The sequence below is a fragment of the Hippocampus zosterae genome, chromosome 19, assembly GCF_025434085.1.
Source record: "Hippocampus zosterae strain Florida chromosome 19, ASM2543408v3, whole genome shotgun sequence".
In the NCBI taxonomy this organism is placed as follows: domain Eukaryota; kingdom Metazoa; phylum Chordata; class Actinopteri; order Syngnathiformes; family Syngnathidae; genus Hippocampus; species Hippocampus zosterae.
In genome coordinates, this window is record NC_067469.1 from 10168237 (window position 1) to 10192500 (window position 24264).

Here is a 24264-nt window from a genome sequence, read left to right on the forward strand (position 1 = left end):
CGATAGCTGAATTTAAAATTGGAACATACCTGATCAAACCTGAGCTTCCAGGCAGCAGACGACACCAGCTTGCCTGAACGTGGTGACGCCATGGCGGCCGTAGTATACAGGAGGTCGGTGTTCCTCCGCTGTTTGGACATCAGCAAGGCCAGCGCAGCCTTAGTGCTGAGATTCAGAGGGTTGGGGTTGTAGGAGCTGACACACCAGGAACTGTAGATAGAGCTCCGTGGGTCAGCCTGAGTGCTGTTGGGCTTCGTGTAGTTGAGGAAACACCAGCTGACCCTGCTGTTGGTGCGCAGGCTCGCAAACTGGATAAAGTGCTGGGCATTGGACACCTCAGTGAGCAGCAGAGTCTGTCTCGTTGCTCTGGAAACTCCTGGACTTTGGTGGGCAGCTAAGTGAACCATGACGTTTCCTGGGACTTGACTGGCCGCAGGCAGCTTGGTGGTGTCTTCTGCATCGACGAAGGAGATTATGGACTCGGGGCTGGCGCGGGGCTCATCCACAGCAAGCTCCACAGGAGAATCTCGGCCAAACGACACCGGTGAGGAGTCAGTGATGATCTGGAGAGGAGGAGTGAAACTTTCCGTCCGGGAAACATCAAGCCGGTGATGCGCAGAAGAACGGATAGGAACCGTGATCTTTTTGGGAGCAGGGAAGTCTCCCAAGGGAGGAGAAGTGGACATCCTCTCACAATCCTCAGAACCGGGAGCCTCCTCAAGCTTAGTGCTGCCCTCGGTGCCACTCAGCTCGACAGCACTCAATTCCTTAACCATCAGCCCAAACATCCTCTCCTCCTTAACCCTCTTCTGTTGCTTGGTCTCAATGAAGCGCTCCAAGGAACTACAAGGGGAAAGCATTCTCTTGCCGCCTCCGATGCCAGATCCAGAGGCATCTGTGGTAGATATGGTACCCGACGTCAGCGACAGAGGGATTCCTGTGTTGGGGCCACAAGGTGAAGACTTCAAGTGAGGGGAGTGTAACGTTGTTCCATCTGTCTGTCCCAGGAAGTGAGATTGGTTGAGTCCTGCTCCAATTGGATCTCCTCCAAGCCCTGGAGGTGTTTCACTGACTCTCAGAGCGCCATTTGGTGAGGACACGTCGCAGATATTGGCTCTACTTTGTCCGACTAACCCTCTCCTCTGACTGTGAGCTACCAGCTGGCTAACACTGGTATACATTACGCTGCCGTACGATGGCACGTGGGTTTGGATGCGCACAGGAACCAATAAAGGCAGCGAGGCGTGGGAGCCCAGGTTCTGTGTGGCAAAGATGGGTTGGATCTGCTGGAGTGTCCCGGCGGTGCTGTTGGCCATCGACTTAGATGAGAGAGAGGCCAAGTTTTGCTCTTGGAATATGGCAGGGTTCATTGGAAAACTTGAAGTGTCTGAATTTCCACTGGGTGGTGGCTGATCTTGGAGCAGCTGTTTATGGAGTGCTGTTTGCCCAGACAAACTATTCGGAGATCGTCTGTGGAGCTTCTGGAGTTGTTGCTGGGCCTGGAGGGTCAGCCGTTGTCTAGAAGCCTGACTGACCTCGTGACTCCAGAACGGAGCCGGCTGATGATAAGAAAGGAACGGAGGAGCATTCGGATGCTGTTGGACGACTTCCCTTTTTATCTCGTGACCCAAGTGCTCTCCTTCGGATGAAGATCCTTGGGTCTGGAGGCGATGCTGCAGGGACCTGATACAAAGGAAATATATCTTTTGTCAACAAAATTTTAGTTTTAAAAAGAACACGCAGTCTGTCTAGAAGCTCTTACCTGCCGCAGTGAGGTTCATCCTGCAGACTGTCCTCACTGATACTCTGCTGGAGGTCATGCTGCTGGTGACCTCCAACACCTGAGGGCAATGGAAGCATGTGCTACTATGACAGAATCACTCAACTCAAGTCACATTACTTTAGTCAGGATTGGTTACCAATTTTAGGACTTTGGTCTTGCTCGGCTAAAATTTTGATAGACTTGGTGTGACTTTTGAACATTTGAAAAGCTGCCTTTTCAAGATAGTCGGTGTGTTATTAGTTTTGTCCATGAAAGAAAATTTCATTTTTACAAGCTTGGCAACCATGGGGACTTGTTTAATTTTTGCCATAGTAACTTGGGAGTTGCGAGAAACTTGAAGGTTAAGATTTAAGATTTACTCAGGACTTGCGTGTGTGACAAACATCCATATTGCTGTGAGGACCCTATAGTCGAATGAGATTTCTACAACTTACCGACAACTATATTGCCACCTCTTTGGGTTCTGTTGCCTAAGTTGTTGCTTCTCTGCGGGGGTCCTGTCAGGCCAAGCCACACCCCTTGCTCCACACTCTCCTGTTTGATTGACAGCTCAGATCCTCCTGGTTTTTGGACTACTGCCTCTGGATAAACACTCAAGGAGGCCTGCAGATGATAAGATGGCAAGTAGATGAGCATCTGAGCTCTTGGTTTATCAAAGAACAGTAGTACTTGGAGTCAGGGGTGCCCCAAGTTTTTTTTCTGAGCTGTTGCTTGGTCATATTATTTTCTTTGTGTTATGAGCCAAAATTTCAAATCTTCAACTTAAGAAACACCTTCACTCCAGCGATGTGAAAAAGAAAATAGAACATTAAGATACTGCAATACTGGGATATACGGGAAAGGAGAACCACAAATAGTCACACACACACACAAGTGGGCCACAACTCACACCGAGATGCTCACACACTGGCCAACTGATAGATTTATGAATAAATTGAGTTAGGATCAAGGTCAAGCAACCAATGAAACTCATAAGTCAAGGTACTACTATAGGTCACCAAAAATGATATTTCCGATACCTGTCGGACAAGAAATCCACGGCGACGTTCCTTCATGGCGGAGGCACTGGTGTACAGCTCCCCCTCTCTGGATGACGATAAGCTTCCGTAGTCGAAAGACTTGCTGCGCATTTCAGGTACCTCTGAGGGGAGTGTGTGTGGCGCTTGTTCCGATGACGACCTCCTCATTTCCCTGTGCTGCTGGTGGCTGGAATGACCACTGCTGGGCACCGTCAGAAATTCAGATGGTTTGGCTCCTCCACCAGAGACTGTGTCCTCCTGTAGGTTCAGTGCAAAAACAAAAGTGTTAATTAAACCATTGGCTTTGGACCAGTGTCTTGAATTTACTAGTCTTCACGGTGTGATACCTGTTTAGTGGGTGATGCTGTCTTGAAGCTTTCATCTCTGTCAAAAGACATTGAGAGGGAAGAAGAGTGTGACAGATTGCTCTCCTGACTCGGGCTGCGAGACAGGCTGGTGCAAGTGGACTCGAAACTGGACTCTCCAGATGAATGATCCATGTCTGCAAGACGCAGCCTCTTCTTTTTAGGCGGAAGCTTCTCCGAGGGCATCTGGGAGAGGGTGTCACTCCTCTGTGGCAGTTGGAACTCCTCTGCATGCGTCGGATGCTTCTCCAACTCCTTGTCCATTGGAGATTCAGAGTCTTTTTCATCTGTTACCCTGATTTCGGGAACTTGGATGTTGGGCTGGCGGACTAGTTTGTGCGGGATGGAGTAAGGCTGTCCAGGTGAAGCTGCTGCTGATGAAGACGAGAGGGAGGCCAAGTCACTGTCGCTCTGCGGCTGCTGATCCATACTCTCGGTTCTCAGTAGGGCCGACTCTGGACTCAAAGCATCTTCAAAGATATCTGAGTCGGACTGTTCCGAGTACTGGCTGGACAGGGCTGAAGGATGATATCCTGACTGCTCAAATGACTCTGACTTTTCAAAGGAATTTGGCCGGCTGAGGGAGTTGGTGTGCTGGATGACTGATATGACATTTCCGGCTGCTTTCCTGCATTCTGACTCGGTAAACAGAGCTATGTCCTCGGAGCACATGCTTGGACAGGTATCGAAGCTGTCTGACTGGCTGTGAGCACTCTGAAGAGAACCCTTGCCTGTCGGGGTGCCTCTGGACCCATCCAAACTAACATAGTCCCCTGACATCTCGACTGAACCACTGCAGCTACTGTCGCAATGATCAGGACTGTCCTCCTCATCCCCAACACTCTTCTCCTTCCGCCTTTTTCTGGTGGCTAATTCTGACATGCTAACTTTCGTACCATATGGGCTATAGCCAACTGGCTCTGCAGTTCCTGAAGTGCGTTCACTGAGCTTCTTAGAGAGAGATGAAGTGAAATTCTTGGCCACGTGTCCAGAGCCCTCCGCGTCTCCTGTGTGGGCTTCATGGGCTAAAAGTTCAACAGCCTCTTGTCTTTGGAGCCGACGAAGTCCCGGCTGGTAAAAAACATCATCTGACGTCATCATTTCGTCAAAGGAATGGCTGCCTCGAATCCCCGGGGGGACACTGAGGTTCGGAGGAGAAGATGTTGGCATGGAGTTGCTCCTGATAAGAGGCCCTGAATCTGAAGGAGGTTCCAGAAGTCCTGCATTGCTCTGACTGAGTCCGGTTGGATAAAGTTTGGGATCAATGGACATTCCCACATCCCCTCGTAAACAGATATGATCCTCAGAGATATTTGCTACTGTGACAAATTGCCGGGATCTGGAGTTGGGTCGGTAGTACCAAGTCCGACCAAACATGATCTCCTCATATGTTTTAACATTCGTATTTGGAGGACTGATCTGCTGGTCTGCGCTCTCAGAACGTGAAAAGTAGCCTGAGTCTGTGCTGCCTTTGCTGTGAGGACTGAGGTGGTTTAGGGATTGCGTTGCAGTACAATTGGAATCCAGGCCTTTCTTGTCGTTCAGTTTCTGAGCCAAACGTGGTTTGACTGAAGGGACGTCATCCAGTGAACGCCCTCTTCTACTGGCAAGCGACGTCAACATGTGGTGGGGACCTTTTATTTCCTGAAAGGATGGACACTCCGTCCCTCTGGACTTGGGAACAATCAAGATAGGCACTTTGATGGAGCCCGCAGGAAGTTCTTCAGCTGAGTCTGCATACGCTGGTTCTGCACCACCTACACACAGTGACAGACGGGCACGAGATCATGTATTTCATCTATGAGAATAGGACTGAAGATCAGCAACACCGTCTATGCTAGAACCTAATATGTTTGAACAGATTCAGAATGTAAAACAGTACAAATGCTTCTATTCAATTTACGTGGATTACCATAACAAGGATGACTGAAAATTGACAAAGACATAACTAGTTCCGATTACCTGTCATCTTGTCAGCTTCAAAAGAGATCTGTGTGATGGAGCTGTCTTTGTCTGTCAGTATGGTGGCTCCTTCCACTCCTTCCTCATCCGTATCGGTGCTTTGCTCGCCATCGGAGTGGACTTCGGCTTCACCCCCGGGGGAGCCCTGATCCATGTCGCCGCCACGGGAAACGGCCAAGTCCGAAAAGGGCACTAGTCCGGCCTTGATAGCGTGAGCATGAGATTTGCGATGCTTGTAAAGGTTGCTTTTAGTTTTGAAGGAAAAACCGCAGGGCACACAAGGGTACGGCCTCTCGCCGGTGTGCGAGCGAATGTGCTTCTTCAGGACGCTGGGCTTGGCGCAGGCTCGGCCGCAGTAGTAACAAATGTACTTTCCAGGCTTTTTGGGTTTTTGCTCCTTTTTGCCATAACACTCATCTCCTGGGTCAGGTCCCGTCTGGGAATACGGTACAAAGGAGCTTGGTAAACTTGGAGATTTTTGCCGGGGGAACCTCCCCGCCCCCACTGCGGCTCCTAGGGAGTGAGTGTGTCCCGGGTGTCCCACTGGGCACAGTTCGTCTGATGGCAACTGTCCGGCAAAAGGCCAGGCGTGTGCCTCTAGTCCTGGTTGGGGCTTGGCTCCCGAGTGGAAGCGTTCAGTCTGTGGATGCTGAGGGTACGGTTGACCCAGCTGGTAGGAGTACCCCCCCGGAAATCCCTGAGCCAAGGGTCCCTGAGGGTCTTGAGATGATGGCGGGCCTCCTATTGCCCCGACCAATGAAGGTCCAGATAGCAGCTTCCCAGAATTCCCGGTGATGACGTAATTGTGTTGGGGTGCTAATGCCACGTTGGCATCGCCCGGTAAACTCTCACGGTGTCTCGCTGTCGGATCAGCAAAAGTGCTTCGCTTGGCGGTGGCGCAGGGCTCGGATGCCCACTTCCTTTGTAGAGGCATCTTATCCTTGGCGCCGTCCTTGTTTGGGCACTGCTGTCTGTCGCCGCCGCCACCAGCAGCAAACTCACGAGCATCCATTTGTGAGCTGCGGGAAGGAGGCAGGAGAAGGGCAACGGGCACACCACTCCTGGAGGCTTACCGAGTCCCAACGCTGTTGGCCATGTTAACCCAACTTTTGATGGTGGCCATGGCAGAACAAATGGAGCAGGAAGTGTAAAACAATAACTGTGAATTTTAGAACATAACATCAGACATCAGTTCCCATTTCTTCTTTTTTATTTGCTGTCCAGTTCATTTGAAGGCAGACACTTCTGCAACTGATCTGGGGCGGGGACAGAAAAAGAACAAGTGTGAAAATTTTTGACCCTACCATATTGAAAGAATGCACAGCAAACCCTCGCTATTCACATGAGATTGAGTCAGATCCCTTGCTTTTTTGCTCTTTCTGAAATGCCCTAATATACCATAAAATGGCATAAAAGCTCTGTCTAATTCTCCAGCCATCTTGTGGCATCTTGTTGCCAAGGAACTAGGTTGAAGTGAAAGGATGAACTTCCTATTATACCACTTTCCTATTATACAAGGCTTTAGCGCCTTCTTGTGACATTTTAGCGCACAGACAGAGCACAAAAATGGGCCCAACTGAGTTCTTCAGTGAATGGTCGTTGGTTCCACAATGGTGAATTTCGAACAGGGAACCTCCAAAGAAAGTGGCAGCTCCCCTCAATCATTAATACTAACTTTTCAAAGTGCTCGTTGATGAGGATCGGCGTCTGCGCCCTAAAACGCTCGGTCACACCTGCAACGCAACAAAAGCATCTTGATGAGTTTCATCCGCCATTCATGTGACAAGACAATGCAGCAAAAGACTCACAACATTGTCAACAGCAAACTCACTGCTAATGTGAGCGTTTATTTGATTTAAAAAAAAAATCTTTCTACATCCATCCGTGCTTTTTCTTGTACCGCCACTTGGCCCGCTCGCCCGCCCACCTGCCTGCCCACCCTCCCTCCACTCGGTGACTCACTAGTGCACAGTATACCCACGCTGTTCCTAAAAAGACACAAAGACCAATTTATAAATAGCTCAGAGGAAGTGACGCGGGAGGATCACTGCAAGTGTGTGTGTGTGTGTCCAAAGAAGTTGAACAGCAATGATCAGCATCTTGTTTAGTGCCTCACCCTGTGAGTTGCAGCTCCACCAACACACACACACACACACACACACACACACGAGAGAAAGCTGACACCGCAGTACATATTTCGATAACAATGACAAATGATGCGTCACAAAAAGATTTTCTAACTAAGCACAAATCAGCAGGTCGAATTAAGTTCTTTTAGGCCAAACAAGCTCCGACAAACGAGCAGCTTCAACTCTTTCCTTCCCATCCATTATGAAAAAAAGAGAGTCCCACAATCTAGATCCTGCTGAATGATCGTTCAAGGCTCACAGAATATCGCCTTTTATGACAAAGTCAACACATAAATTACCAAACACAATAAGTTGTGTTTTGACCTCATTCAATTTTTAGCAGTCTGCTGTGAAATTGATTTCACCCAAATCCCCCATGCTCATATTTTTGCTTGAGTGATGGCTCAAACATCTCGGCAGTCCTTTTCTTCAATAAAATACCAACAAGAACAATGTACATGTGCAATGTATTTACAATGAAAAAAAATTGACATTTGACAAAATTTACAAACAATTTGCACGCTATTTAGTTGTAGAAGTAGTAGTATTTGGAAGTGTGTGTGCATGCAGGCATACCATGCGTTTGTGTACGTGCGTACATTACATCATCACCTCCATGTATACATTTAAATAATCTGTCATCTTTTGTGACACAATTCCTGATGGATTGAATGCAAAAAACACTTTGATCAATTATAAGTTGTTTGCAATGGTGGCACTTTTGAGACATGACGGCAATAGACGGTGATGGCACTCCCCATTAGGATTCCAGCTTATGGCATTTCATGTCAACTGTGTTCAGAGTTAAAGGGGGGAGAGTTTGTAGAAAGAAACCACCGCAACCGGGAAAGAGGTGATCTTTTGCAAATGTGCAGCAATGTTATTTTTGGACAGCGGTGGCTTCCTCTGTGGTGTCCCCCCCATGAACTCCATTCTTGTTCAATATTTTGCATATTGTAGATTTGTCCACAGCGATGTTGCCATGTGCCAGAGATTTTTTTCAGTCTTTAGCTGACACTCTCAGATTTTTCCTCGCCTCTCTGAGTATTCTGTGCTGTGCTCTTTCAGTCATCTTTACAGGACAACCACTTCCAGCTAGAGTAGCAACAGTGTGGAACATTTTCCATTTATAGACAATTTGTATCACAGTGGACTGATGGACATCAATGCTTCAAGATACTTTTGTGGCCCGTGCCAGCTTTATGCAGGTCAACAATCCTGGATCACAGGTCTCCTTTATAGGGCAACGGCACCTTCAATGTTATCTCAATGATTAGACTCCAGGTTGCTTACTCCAATTAGCTCATTAGCCTAAAGGGTTGACATATTTTTTCCACTTCGCATTGTGAATATTTACATGGTTTTAATAAAACAAAAAAACAAAAAACAAAAAAACAGGAGAACATACAACTGTTTGTGTGGTATTAGTTCAAGTGGACTATTATATAATATAAACTATATAAACTGAGATGAAACTCAGAACACATTTTGTGACCAATTTTTGCAGAAATACAGGTCATAGCAAAGGGTTCACATTTTCTTGCAACTGTAAATGAATGATAATCATCTTTGCAAATCTACTGCATTTCATTCCTTATCTCTTGTGCGTGTGTGTGGAGTCAGTTATTTTCAAATCGACGCATCAGGGTGCCACATACGAATTGGAATGTGTGGAATTCCAGAGACGGAAAAATTGAAAATGCTTTTGTGTGGCATGGGCGAGGGGTGAAAGGAGAACCTGGAGTGGTCGCCAGTCATTGGCAGGGCTCGCGAGGACAAACGATGGAATCGTTGTTAATGTCAGGGAAACATATCAATCAATATGGGACTGGTCGCCCAGTTGGTGGTACCCCATCGTTCTATGGTCCTAGAAATTGCATCCATTGATTGCCGACAGTCTGTTGGTTTCTCTTTGCTACGTGTGTACATGGTTGTAGGGATGTGAATCTCAGCACTGAGGACGATTCGATACACATCTCGATGCACTGCCAGCGATGCGATACTTAAACGATACATGGAATTTTCTGGCGATATGATGCGATACGTTTCACCGTCGTCACGATGCGATACGATGCGATACACATTAAGTTCAAATCAATGCGATCTGATACGATACAATGCAATTTGTTGCGATATTGTGCAATTAAACATGATGCAAATAAGCAAAGAAAAAAAGCTTTTAAAAAGATGGAATTCAGTATGGTATTACAAAAAGGATACCACTTTATTCCTTATAAACAGTAGAACTTGTAAAACAACTTATTTAAGCCCTTTCACAATTGGGTTTTGTGCAAAGAAAATGTAAACAATTTGGCACCTGAGACTCACAGCTGTTGCTATAGTGTAAACACAAACAGACTATTCTCACTGAGTGTCTTATATGAAATATAATAATTATATATATATGAATCTATAGGGCAAGATGTCCACCCATCCACTGTAAGTGCAACTCTTTGTGCACTGTTCAGCGACACAGTAATCTCACTTCTTACTTTGTTGTACACATCGGGAATATGTAAGTGAACACAGACCTGTCTGGTATTTTATACCTGGGTTCCAAAACGTGCACGAGCTGCCTGAAACCCTCGTTGTCCACCAGCTAAGGCTGGAGGTTTTTGCATATGAAATAAGCAGTGACCTTAGTTATAGCCATTGCGCGGTCACAGTGAGTTGCAAGGGGACTCCCAAAATAAGAGGCAATTTTTTTCTGATCCTGACCTGGTTTACCAACAGTTTCTCCGGTGTCCGACGAGGAACTGGGCGTGGAAGCGGGGGAGCGGGAAAGAAACTTGTCGGTGATCTGGTGCCATCGTTTTAAGTGGGTCTGCATATTTGTGGTTGTGCCGTTGTATGGCTTCTTAGTGCGACATTCCTTGCAAATTACGGAGGTTTTATCAAGCTTTCCGTCTTTCTTTTCGAAGCCGTAGTATTTCCAAACATAAGATTTGAATGTTGCGGCTGCATTAAATATAGTAGTTTCCTTGCTGCTGCTTGCGCTAACTTCCATAATGTTTCGCTAGTTGTGTACTGGACTGTATGTGACGCACGGCTACCGTCCGTATTCAACACAAAACGCAAAGCAATGATGGTGCATTCATTGCGCCTAGGAAAGGGCAGATAGGTGACGTTTAACATGAATAAAACGGCGCTTGAATCAGATTTTACCGAAAGCCATCAATGCATCGTGATGAATCGCGATTTCACCCGTCAATCGCGTCGTACCCAGTGAATGAGCCGATGCACTCGGATCGCGCACGTGCGCATCGATTAATATCGATTATTTTCCACACCCTTACATGGTTGGTTCGCCGCTGCTCACAATTGAGAACAAAGAAAGGAAGTGAATGGTCTCCAAAATGCATCACTCGGGATAAGATTCATGTGACACACACACACTCAAAAAAAAAGCAGGGTTGTCTTTCTGAGTGTGTTGTCACACTTATGTGGTCAGACAGCGTTTAAAATGATTAAAAGGCGTTACTAATGCTTTCCATTCACTGATTAACATCGTTAAACGACAAATGGGGTGGGGGGGGGGGGGGTGATGGCACGAGCCAGCGGGGAGCGTCGGAGGGCGTCTGGCACCACATTCTGGCATCGCCTCTCTTTGGCCAGGACTGGGAATCACTTATTGTTCCACTTCATGTTCCAGTTTGTTCATCTTTGAGTGCGCATGCGCGTGACAAACTCACTAATCATCATGTGGCACACAAAAGCACACTGTCGTGATAGAAATGTCAAGTCAGGTCAACATTTGCTCCCATTATATATATATATATATATATATATATATATATATATATAAAAATGGATATATGAATATACGCGTACACACACACGGGTGCGCTTGGTGTCAAAAGTGATGCACCTTCATTTTTGCGCTGGGGCGTTCGTTCTGGTGGACCCAGGGCGTTTCACGCCTCTGGCGCCCGTGACAATTTGGTGACAGAAAGTAGACGCTAAAAGCGGGTTTAAGTTGTGGAGCAGGTGTCGTAAGTTGGCAAAAAGGAAACATGTGAATGCTCATCAACAACACTTCACCCTTCTTTGAGGGCCGAATCCGACGTATTATAATACAGGCCATCTTTGTCCAAACAGCGTGTGCTTTTTTTCTCCCCTTTTTTTCCCTCCTCTTGTGGCTGCAGAATTGTGCCTGTGGCCACTTGGTCTTTGAGGGGAACGTCTCCTCCTAGAGAGGAAAATCAAAACGTGGTTGGCAGGAGGAAGACGCTCATCATGACAGTCTGCCAAGCAGGCACCTGCCTGGCCTCAAATAGGCCAAATGTGCTTTTGAATGGCGTCACTTTCACAAAAGAGAGTGCCAGAGTGTCCAAGTATGGAAGTTGCAAACTGGCTGCAGGAGAGAGGAGAGGAGCTTCATCACCTTATATTTTCTTTTTAATCCTAACACCAATCCAATGAAACTAACGCGGCATATCCCAAAATATCCACAGCAATTCACTGAAAAAGTTGCACATAATTAAGAAAAATAAAACAAACAAATTCAGATTTGTTTTGTGAAAGTAAGTTGCAAACTATGAAAAAATACATATATATCTTGATTTAACAGGTAGGCGCGAAGGAAGTTCAGTACTCGCAAGCTTGTCTGTCAAATTCAGATTGGAAACCACTGCTATGACAAAAAGAAGCCTGTAGATGGCAGTGTTGCGTCACTTTGGATTTGAACTCAGCATAATTCTTGAGACCAAGGTAAATATTAAGCGGTGATTCTCAGAGCCAGATATGAACGCTTTGGAAGTTTAGGCTGACACTAAAAAAAGAGAATAGAATGTGTATGGTACAAACAGAAGCAGGTAGCAGTACGTGTGTGTCGTGATCGTGACAAACGATGACACCGTTGATGGAGTGAATGGCAAACGCATGTAAAAAAAAAGCCACCAGTGTTGAACTCAAGCCATTTTCTGAGTCAGCTTCAATTATGGCACGTTTCTCAGTGGTGCCTTGAATGTAATCTACATTATGTTGCTGTCATCAAAAGTCGTCGTCGTCCAAAAAAAAAAACTAAACAAAAATACATTGGTGTCAAAGTCACCGTTCTGCTTGGCATGTTAAGAAATAATGATTCATTTCAAATTATTTTGTGAGGACATCAGTTTTAGAATCCATCCACTTCACCACCGCGATAATGGCAAATATTAGCCGAATGAACCCAAATGTTACATAACCCCCCCCCCCCCCAAAAAAAGAAAACAGTCATTAATAAATCACACTAAGCCATATTTTGTTTCAACGCTCGGCTATCAATCAGAATGTGTTACCATGGAAACGCATGACACGGGAGAGCCGCAACAAAGAGACACAAATGACACCAGAGAGGAAGAAAAACTAAAAGACGAAGAAAAAAAGGAAGACTTGAGCGGGTGCGGGATGAATCGAATGAACTTCATCTGAACTCGGAATGAGCACACACTTTCGCGCTCATACGTACACACACTTGACGAGTCAAGACTGTACACGGCACAGGTAGGAAGTCGACTACACGGCTGGATATTTTTGTTTGAGAAATGTCGATGTGAGTGTGTGAGTGGGAGGTGGCAACACTTGCAGCTGTGCGTGTGTGAGTGCGTGTGTGTCTGTGTGTGTGTGTGCGCGTGTGTGTGTGAGCGTGTGGGAGTAGGAAGTAGTCGGTGTGCCGAGGTCACAGTTGCCGAGCGTGTTATAAAAGCTTCCGTTGCACAATTCGCTCCACTTCACGCCATGTTCCGAGGCGGAAGAGTTATTTCAAATATCTCATGCTCCGTGTTTCACGCATTGGTCAGCCGACCACGAGGGGGCGTAGGAGTGGTTGCGCCTTCATGAAGCGCCCTAAATATCGAGCGGGTCCACCCGAAAAAAAAACCAACCTCACGCTGCTCTGATGAGAGCGAGTCGTCCGGAAGAGGATTAGGGCTAACGAAGAAAGAATTTTGTAGATTTATTCAGAATTCTGACTTTAAAATCAAACCACGGCTTTAGATAAAAGTGACATTCTGCTAAATGTGTCTTTTTTTTCTTCATTGGCCCTAATCCTCTTCCGTACTAGAGTCGTGTGGAGAGAACAAAGCAGAGCAAATATTGAAGAGGAGGAGTTTAGGCTCCAAAGGGAACAACATCCGCTTGTTGGACTTGCTGATTGCACTCAGGAAAGGCACATTCACTCACGTTGTCAATTAGCAATTCTTGAAGCCACTATTATTTCGTGCTTATGCTTTCAGAGTTGAAGATTTATTTTGCACAGCAAACCTATTAACATTTTCGTTGCCAAAAAATAGTGCAATCCAAATACAGATGTTTGGCTGACAACAAAAAAATGGAATTCATAAATATCAGCACAATATTGATGAAACTAATCAGCATTTTCATTCTGAATCAGGATCATGCGGCACCTACATCCGGATGGGGCGTCAAGAGATTCAGCTTTGGTACTGTGTGTGTGTGTGTGTCTTGTTCATCATTGATGTGAGAGCATGAACATGTGATGTTCACACACACTGATCTAGAACACAAATGGAGACTATTACAAGAAGTCGCACCTTCCAGAAAAAAGGGGCATAAAAGGACAAAATGAAGTCCAAAAAAGGCATAATATCCATCCATCCATCTTTGATGGTGCTGAGCAGTCACGTGCACACATTTTTGGGGGGCAGGTACTCTAGCCCCCCCGCCCCCCCAAAAAAGGACACCCCGTATTCATACAATCAAGAACAAGAACATTTCGATGTAGTTAGCTCATGTATTGATTTCCGCTAACACAATTGGTGCACATAGGAGGTGAAGGCGTGCTATAGTGGATATAAAAAGTCTACACACCCCAGTTCAAATGGCAGGTTATTGTGATGTCCAAAAATGAGACAAAGAAAAATTATTTTAAAACTTTTTTTCAAAAACATCTGTGAGGTAAATTGTAATCCGTACAACTTGATTAAAAAAAAAGTATAAACATTTCGGAGAGTGGAAGAACAACTGAGAGGACATGGTTGCACAACACAGCTGCTTATAACTGGCGATGTGGTTGTCTTTGCCATCACACTTTCAACCGGAAACAAAGCTGCCACCTTTTCAAGTACAATGATCCCTCGCTATTTCGCGGTTCGTTTATAGCGGCTTCGGTGCATCGCAAATTTTTTTCAAACATTCATGAAAAAAAATGCATATTTTTTTTAAGTCCGCAAAAATCAGTGTCTAAGTGTTGTTTAATACGCGTGCTAGTGTGTGCGTGCACTCTGCTCAATCGAGGAAAGTCCACGTGTGTGTGCGTGTGTATGTGTGTGTGTGTCTGAGAAAGAGAGTGTGAGATAGAGAGAGAGAGAGAGAGAGGGAGAGAGAGACTTATAAGAACAAAAGCAGGTCTCTCCATCCTTAATTGTCTAAACAACTTTAATTGACTAATCATAAACACGTCTGCTGCACGCCTGCGGATCGCTGGCCTGTGTGTGTGTGTGTGTGTGTGTGTGTGTGTGTGTGTGTGTGTGTTAGTGCGCTCTGCTCAAGCGCAAAGGCCCACGTGGGGCAATTTTTTTCAATATGTTAATTGGTCGCTACTTCGCGGATTTATCGCGGGTGGTTTTGGTTCCCATTAACCACGATAAACGAGGGATTACTGTACCTCTGAGTAACCCCAAATCAATTGCAGCTGTTCCAGTAGGCTTTTGCACACAATTTTTGCAGTCGTGTCTTTACAATACAAGTCATGGTCTGGCGAAACCTTTTGCGTCGGACGCACCTCACTGTTCAAAGTCAGAGTCAGCGGAAGGCTTCAAAAAAATAAAAATATCTCAAGTAAAAACTGTAATTGTGGAGAAAAAAAAGATTTTGGAATAACATTTGCAAATTCTCCCATTAATTGCTTATTCAATGAAATAATTGATAGAATAATAGATTTTTTAAATATTTGAAAGCAACACTGGTAAAAAAAGAACGCTAAAACATCTGCTGGGATTTCTGCCCTCCAGTCAAGAGCATGTTATGTTCACCCGGAAAATTCATCCGAAAGGCCGAACTTCTTGAAGAGAAGTCTCGGGCACGGTGAGTCCATATAGGGAGAAAGAGCGGGAGAAAAATGTGCTGCTGCTGCTGCTGCAGCAGGGTGTTGAGATGTAAGCATGATTATGCAATACGACACAAATGTGGCTTGTTTTCACTTAATAATGTTCCAGGCTTGGAATAACATCCTGCTAGAACACTGTGCATTTCGTGCGATCGTGTTCTCGCGAACCTGCCAGTTTTTGATGGAGTTTTCACTGACACACAAACACACGCAGGTTGTACTTAAAGATTCGAAAACACGAATGAGCACGTCAGCGATTGAGCTCGTTCGAAAAAAAAAACGTCCAACTGATTGGACGTGTTGAGTGTAATGTGTCGCGCATGGACCGCATCTGGCGGGTTTCCATTTTGGAGAGCGCAGTCATGGTGGGGGAAGAGGGGGTGGGCGGTCGGTTGGTTTGGGTGCGTGGGGTGGGGGGGGGTGCGTGGGGGAAGGTTGGGCTGAGGTGAGGAAGGAAAAAAACAGGCGTCCTGTTGGTGTAAATTGCCAGTGGAAAAGAGAAGGCAGTCATATTTTCCACAGAGCTGCTGCGCCAGCCTTGAAACTTCGACTCGCTGTGTGTGTGTGTGTGTGTGTGTGTGTGTGTGTGTGTGTGTGTGTGTGTGTGTGTGTGTGTGTGTGTGTGTGTGTGTGTGCGCGCGTGTGCGTGCTTCATTAGATTTTCCACAACAGTGTGCAGAATCGTCCAGGAAGCACGATGGACCCAGGAAAGGGTGCACTCATTTTGCAGACACCGGGCGGGTGGACACGGTGTGTTGGGAAAGACTCGGCAAACCACCAAAGGGCGACCTGCTGTCAATTAATTCACGTGGAATGTTTGGAGGGCTTACGAAAATGAAAAAAAAAATAATAAAAAGAAGTCTTGGAAATAATCAATAAAAATCTATTGCCAAGTGAAAAACCAAGTGGCGTTTACATTCTTGAATACTGTGAGCGTGTCTGATGAACCCACGCCCTACTCAGCTGTCCCTGTCAATCAAATGCATCTTTGGCAACCTCAAAAATGGATACAGTGAAACTCCTCTACAACGTAACCTACATGAGCGAAAATACCCCTAGTGTGAAAAAATCTTCATGCATTAACGCCATTCCCACTCTCCTGCCCCCTATATAATGAAAAAAAAACGTTTCTCTGCTCTTGCCTCGCGATGAGATTCACAACAATGAAGTCTCATCCAACAGCGACCTCTACTGCTTCATTTGGAAACGGCAACCACTACACTGGTTGACACATGCGCAGTGGTCCCGGAAGTATTTGTTTTTGTTCGTTTCAGACGCAGCAAGAACGTTGCATTGCTAAAATGGCTACAAAACGGACCTTTGGATGTCAAGCAGTTAAGACAAGAAGAGCTCTGACGCTGGAAGAGAAGGTAAACGCGATCAAAATGAAAGACGGAGGAAGCAAAGCAAAAGATATGAAGTGTCAAATAAGTGCATGCTCATGCTTACTATTGGAATAAAAATAAAGAGTACACATTCGTTTGTGTGTGTGTTTGTGAGTACGTGTGTGTGTGTTTACATCTGAGATCAAATTTGCTACAGTGAAAAACCCCCTGTTGTGAAAAATTTCTTGCTGCAAACATGATTTCGTTGTAGAGGAGTTTCACTGTAACACATCTCGCTTATGCCGACGCATGTTTGGGCCACCCAAATATATCTGCTTAAAACCTTTGCTGGAATGCATCCCACCAGGTCAAGACGGGGCTTTTCCGTACTGTGACAATGGGGCGCTCTAATGCAGGCATGCCAGTGCGAAGCCCTGTGCAAAACTCACAGTTGACGAGACCCTCGAAAGTGGCTCTTGTCCACGTGCTGGCTGTGTTGCCAGAATTTTTGAATTATATGTTTGTATCCGCATTCTTCTACCTTCTGTCTCACAACTCAACAACGAGGCACTCTGAAGTGGCAATGCCACCCTACTGCCCCGTACCACACACTGAGTGTCAAGTCGAACTTTAAAATAAATAAATAAATGTTTGTGTGTGCGTGCGCGTGCTCAGGGCCAACAACGGGGCACAAAAAGATGTTATGAACAGCTCAAGTCACTATTTGAACCATTTGGAGTACTGTACATATATAAAAAAATCCCTTTGCGGTTCTTGGGAGACAGGAATGAAAGGATGATTCCCAGAACCGAGCGACTCAGAACTGCTGAAGATGTTGGGCGAGCACGTCCAAGCGCTCCTTTTGTGAATCTGCTGGTGAATTTTATGCTGGTCAAAGAGAAGTACTCCTTGAGATGATTGTCAGGAGCAAAAAAAAAAAAATCCCCCCCCCCCAAAAAAAGATGGGAGGAGCTTGATGGGAAGCAGCGTGCATCCCAGACGTCCAATGACATCACGCTCGGGCTGCGAGAAAAATGAGGACTGCTGTGATTTTCCAGCCATAAACACTGTGAGATGTTTGGCTGGCTCCATAGGGGTGAACGCTTCTGTTCATGTCATTCCCGCAATGTTACAAAAAATGCCGCGACGCACCACTTCAAGTCGTTAGGTGACCAAGCTTGTGACTAAAGCTACACAACTACTAAAAAAAAAAAAAGAAAAAAGTTTGTTTCTAACTTTTTTTTCATTCTGATTTGGTTTCACCAAAAACTCCAGTTTCTGACCAAAAAGTGGAGAACGGACCCGACCCTGGCGAGTGAGGCAGTCTGACCCAACGAAAACAATTCGAACCATCTGGTGATGTTCGGATCCAATAAAAGTCATCTAGAACTCTGTAGAACCAAGGACTAGCAACAAAGAGCTATGAAGAACCATCTGGAGACAGCTCCCTTGGGCCACGCCCATTCATCATCTTAATTATCTTTCGTGGCATCTTCGGCCTCCTTTCGGCTTTGTGCGTGCGGCCTAACACTTACGTTCATCTGCTCCCCCCCACCCCCTGTTCCTCTCCGCTCACCTCATTTGTTTCTCAGGCCTCACAGGAAGTACTGCCAGAGGCCAAGTTGCCCGCCCTTGCATCAGAGCCGACCGAGCCTGCCGCCGGCGTCGTTCTTCATCGGAAAAGAAGCATCAGGGGAGGGATGTGGGTCGCGTTACGAGAACTAACTACACACTCTTAAAACACTTTGGGGTTGCGAGACAAAATTTGAGACACAAACGAGTTTTCCAAGTGACAGCGGCTCTTGATTGAAAAGGTGGTCCCGTACGATTTTCAATGACTATTTTCTCTTCGGGTTTTCGGGGTCATTAGGGAACGGCAGGAGACGAGCAAAATGTAGCAAAACATATGTCACGCGTCGCCCCCGCTAGGCTTTGCCCTCTGAGAGGCAAATGCGTGTACACGACTATCCAAACAGTATTCGTGACACGTTTTTTTTTAAACTTTTGATTATGCGCGCACACGGCATTACAGGCACCCTATGAGTGCACGTGTGTATACTTTTTGTGTGCGGAGGCGGCAGGTGAATGACTCCTGTCTCCGAAACCCGTTATGTATGCACACATGCACACGCAGACGTGTGCTACCTCTTCACCCACGCAATGCTAATATCTGCCCCTCCCTCACATCCGATGAGCAGCAGGTAGGTAGGAGGTGTGTGTGTGTGTGTGTATGTGTATATGTTTGTGTGTGTGTGAGATGAACATTGAAAAGTAAAAAGTCTTGCGAGCACAGATGGCTGCAAGGAAATCATCGCTCTTCAGTCATTTGACTGCTGACAAGTCCATTTTGCACAACTGCCCGTATTAATAGGATGGATTTGTGAAAATCAAATTTCCCAGTTTTCCTGAATGCAGCAGCAGCACCTACAGCACCAAATATATATATACATATATATATATATACATATATACATATATATATACATATATATATATATATATATATATACATATATATATATATATATATACATATATATATATATATATATACATATATATATATATATATATATATATATATATATAACTTCAAGGCAAAGAGGACCTTTTTCTTATTTGTTTTATGTACATTATTTATTCACGTTGTGAAATATTTATTTTGTAAAATTAAGTTTCGTTATTTTGATTTTATCGCTATTATCGCGAGACTTGCGCTGTGGCAAAGTGGTTTTGCCCAGACACGTACAGACACTTGAACGCAAGCCATACGAAGAGCAGCAGCTATAAGGACTGTTCGCTAGCTGTTGAAGGTATTTTGTGATTTATTTGGCTGTGTATATGAAACTAAATGCAAGACCTGATTGTAATTGTTATATTTTGTCATATAGAAACCGAAAGTGTATTTTTTTGTTGCCCAGGAACTCCGAAGTGGCAGGCGGCAATGAGGTTAGCTTTAGCCCGCATTTTTTGTATTAGCCTCGTTTATTGTATCTCTATTGTAAATTGCTGAATGTATTTTATTTTACCAATAGTTTTCATGGTGTTGGTGTACAAAGGCAACCCTAAAGACACAATTAAACACCCATCATTTGGAAACCGTGTCCTGGTTTTGTTACTTTGGAGCTACATATACAATGACGCAAACTCAAAGCGTCCAACCCAATCGGAAGATGGAGGAAAACCTCTTGAAGCAGAGTTGCTTCATTTTGTTTTTGCCGAACACGGACGTGAATATGAGCACTTGATCTTTGCCAACATTAAAACTCAGAATGTATCATGTTAAAATGCAAAACACATCACATTCTTCCCCTCTTGTCCTCGAAAATAATCAACCGATCTCGGTCAGTGATGCACCTTTTAATCACATGCTAGCGATGTGCGTGAATTGAAAATACTTTTTTTTTTCCTCCCTCAAAGCGTACGCGAAGTGATGGACGTGCTTGTCGCCTCACGTCCGCTTCGTGGCCTCCTTTTGCTCGCCTTCATTTCCACGTCACTAAATCACATCTGACTTTTCTATTCCGCCGCCTCCTAAAATTTTCTTCTGCCGGCCCATCAATCTTTTTTTTTTTGGCTTCCTCCCGGGTCTGGCGACCATTCCTCACCTTCTGGCTTCCTCGAATTCATCACGCAAGCCGTTACCGAACCTTGGCGCTGTTAATTCATCAGCGTTGCGCCTTAATGAACGTTCTCAAATTGTTCAACCTGTTTGGCTCTTAATTAGCCCCTTTACTGCCGGCGGGCCCGACAAGGCCATTAGGTGGGACGAGTCCGGCGTGATGAGATGACCTAGCGCTCTAATGGGACCGCTCAAATATTTATTATAATATTTATAGACCAGGAAGAACCATGGCGAGCGGCGCCCACGATGCCTTCAACTACCCTTCTCTAATCGCGCTTCACAAGAAGATAGCACGAACGGACGCAAGTGCGGACAAAGGACTGGTTCCCGATGGTAGCTTGACATTGCGTTATTGAAGCTAGATAACACTTCGTGACAGCACAGAGCCCGCAACAAAACGTACAGTTACATTTTACATTAGCTTGAAATAGTTTGGAAAATGCAAATTTCCCACCTTCCTCCAGTTTTTTATCGTATTTTTTGACACATGATGAGTCATCGATAGGCTGACAAATGAAACACAATGCATAGGGTCTCTCCATGCTCAAGTGTGTTGGTCCTCCTCTTACGTTCTAAAAACATGTTGGCTAGCATGCTAGCTTGAGTGAAGACTAAGGCATTCTCCACAGGAGGAATGCGCTGACATCGACCGGTGACCAGTCCGGGGTGTGCCCGCGCCTCTCGGCCAAGGCAAAAGGGAAGTGAGCTCATCGTTCCTCTTTTCGATTGGGACGCGCGCGTAATTCTCTGTGGATGATCTCCACGAGATTGGAGGTCCTCTTGAGGAATTCCGTGAAAAGAATTTCAACAGAGCTAGCGAGTAAATCGTCTGCGGAATGACATCATCGGCGCTCTCGTGCATCGAGTTCGCATTCGAGTTCGGCAGAGAATCCGCGCGCACGTCGCGATGAATGAGGAGGGGGAGGATGAAGACGATTGAGCAATGAAAAGAGGAAAGAAGGAAAGAAAGACGCAAGGAAGCAGGTCAGAATGAAGTCAGAGTTGAGGGACTGGGCGGAACCAGATGGGAAACACATGCTCTCGCACGCCCGCACGCTGATGACCTCTTGACAGCAGATGGAGAGGTGACACACACGCACACACAATCTGTCACACAGCATATTTCCACGGTCACCAAGAATGCACGGCATGATGGGTAATGGACTACTGGCTGCCCTGCTGCCTCCATCATCGTCATCATCATCCCAGGTGTCAAACTCTCACTGAAATCTGGATCAAAATCGCAAATGAAGCCATTGGAGCGAGCGAATTTTCAAGTTAAGTACAAAAATGAAGGAGGAGGAGGCAGATCTGATGGGCATTCCTTTTGGATGTAACACCACTCCAAACCACGAGGTGGCGCCTCACTATGTTGTCGGACAGCACATTTGAAAGAAGAATTAAACCGCGAAATATTTCAAACTCATCCTAAATTCGACTGTGGGTTCAATCCTATGTAATCCTGCTTTTTATGCCGACATCGAGGGTCATTTTAGAATGTTCATCTCAGGGCATGATTGTTGACTTATATTGTGGGATGATAAATTCAATTAGTTATTATGCGAAACAAAAAAAAAAGAATTTATTTTTTTTTATTTTTTTTTTTTATTATTTATTGAATAACATACAAGGACGGCTTGTACAATATTGAGTCTTACCAGTTTCTCTCTCTCTTTCTCAAGGGAGGATTAAGAATCTCCGTGGCCTATAAAATAAAAAAAATTAATGAATCGGGATATACTCTCCATAAGCATTTTCCATGAAAACATGGAACACTACTCTGCCCCACATTTTGTTTTCCAATTGAAAAAAAAATATACAACCAAATGAATCCACGGGTGTTGAAGCAAATTATATGAGGCGCACTGATTTGGGATTGCAGGGGAGGTAATAAGCCCCGCCCACCACGGAGGGGAGGTGTTTACTGTACGGTGAGCGGCAGCCGTAAAACTTGAAATCATTCTCGAGCGGTTGAATTGTCCGCCGAGCATCTGTGACTCGTCACCGGGCCGCTGACTCGCCACAAGGGCAGGTGACGGCCGTCGCCATGACGACCGCGTCCTCCCAGTGACAACTCAGCAGCGCAACGTCAAAGTTGTTGTCTAAGCTTTTGACTCGTACCTGAGTCAGCGCAGGCCATCTGGTAAAAAGGAGGATGACCTGATAGGAAAAGCATCAGCATGGCGACGTGCACGTGCATACGGGCACGTGCGCACGCTGAAGTTTTGTGAGGCGTTTTACTGCTTTGGCACTTTTGCTGTGCAGTGGAGGTGATTTTCATACCATAACGTTTGACCAGTGCTCAAATCGCGTCGCGCCATCTTGACGAAACATCGCCACACAGGCACGGCAACCGTCGTGACATCAGTAAAGGAAAAGGACATTTGGACAAAAGTTTTGGGACATACACGGATTGGGGGTGGGGGTGCTAAAACCAAACAAAATGTTGTTTGTTTGTTTTTCAAAAGCTCACTTTGGAGAACATAAGATGAAGAAAATTTTGGGGGAAAATTATGGGACGAAAAAATGAAAATTGAAAAAAATGTAGCGTTTGAATGAAAGTAATGGAACACACACACACACACACACACACGCGCACACACACACAGGAAGTGACGTCAAAAAATGTAGATTAATGTATAGGGAAAGGAACAAAAAGTAAAAACTATTTGTTTTAGATGTAGCTTAGGGATGAAAAAAAAGTTTTGGGACATAAACAGGAAGTGAAAAATCTGGACAAACATCATGAGACACACACACACGCACAGGAAACCTCCAGGAAGTTAAAGTGTAGAAAATGACAAGCTCTGTCACAGATCAAATTCAACCAATGATTAAAGCTCTCAGAACCTTCACACAAACACACACGTACACACACACACACACACACACACACACACGCTGGGAGGCTGTGTATTTTGGTCACGTTGCGTCAATCTAATGCAACTCGTGACCGGTTGGGTCGTAAATTTAGACGGCGGATGATGACATGCACAGTGGACACGAGCATAACCCGACCTCAAACCCAACATCTGCATGCACACACATGCGTACACACACAAAGCATGGAAGTGAATGAGAGTGAGAGGGAACGGCCGCGGCAAAAAAATAAAATTAAAATAAAAAAATTTTAAAAAGTCAGGAGGTCAATCATTTCATAAGATTGGCGCACAGCAAGCGGCTGAAAGCCACTTAGTGCTTGAGTGTTGCCGTGGTAGGTGACGTCCTGGCGGAGTTCTGATTTGGCCTCTGTGGTTTGCAAGCGGCAATGATGGCGCGAGTGTAATTGAGCTGTGGCAAGAATGTTTGTTTTACTGTCGACTTAAGTTCCATTTCTGACTGCGGTCGCAGTCAAATTCACTCCTCTCTCGCCGCTGGAACCTTTTACGTTTTTTTTTTGGGGGGGGGGGGGGTTGCAAAGCAACAACTGCAAAGACGTGACCTGATCGGGATACTGGGACATTGTTTATAGCATTTTATGCTATAAATTTTATAACGTTTATAGCATCCATATTAGGGATATGCCATACCACTTTTTCCATACAAATACAATACAAGTACTCTTATTCACTGATACCAAGTAATTGATACTTACTTCAAGGATAGATCATTGTCAAGGAAGATCTTTAGTTTATTTTTGACAAAAACGCAAAACAGTCACTCTTTTCGTGAGGGGAGAAATAGATGCAGTTCATTGACTGACTGGTATCGGAGACTGGTATCAGAGGCCTTGCAACAACTCCAAATTACTGAATCTGCCGATCAGTGGCCAGCATGTGTCTGTGTGTTTGTCTGAAGGTTGTTTGAGAGCTTGAATCATTGGTTGAATTTGATCCGTACTTGAAAACTTAAAATACGGCTGGCATGGGCCCGATAACATTACCTGCCATGTGTACTTGGTTATCCCTAATACAAAGACATACTCTGTCAATGTGTCATGCTTCTAAACTTCTCTCTCTCATAATTGACGTGACAACCCGAGATTCACTGCCTAGTCGTTATCTTCTAC

At 45.3% G+C, this 24264-nt stretch overlaps 1 protein-coding gene and 1 long non-coding RNA gene across 5 annotated transcripts in view; one reads left to right on the top strand and one right to left on the bottom strand.

Moving 5' to 3' along the window:
* hivep2a (HIVEP zinc finger 2a) overlaps positions 1 to 24264 on the bottom strand; it is a 52708-nt gene that overhangs the window by 8960 nt on the left and 19484 nt on the right. For 3 of the 4 annotated variants that reach the window (XM_052052236.1, XM_052052235.1, XM_052052234.1), the window contains 7 exons: positions 6805 to 6862; positions 5130 to 6385; positions 3150 to 4924; positions 2803 to 3060; positions 2218 to 2386; positions 1763 to 1841; positions 30 to 1683 (listed from right to left, as the gene is read on the bottom strand). In XM_052052236.1, the coding sequence (XP_051908196.1) occupies positions 30 to 1683; positions 1763 to 1841; positions 2218 to 2386; positions 2803 to 3060; positions 3150 to 4924; positions 5130 to 6141 (4947 nt within the window). In that variant the 5' untranslated portion in view covers positions 6142 to 6385; positions 6805 to 6862. The remainder of the gene's footprint in view (positions 1 to 29; positions 1684 to 1762; positions 1842 to 2217; positions 2387 to 2802; positions 3061 to 3149; positions 4925 to 5129; positions 6386 to 6804; positions 6863 to 24264) is intronic. The other variant, XM_052052237.1, reaches the window with a different exon arrangement.
* LOC127591971 (uncharacterized) lies at positions 12619 to 16286 on the top strand. Its single transcript, XR_007960042.1, has 2 exons — positions 12619 to 12742; positions 15964 to 16286. It is a non-coding gene; the product is annotated as an uncharacterized LOC127591971 (long non-coding RNA).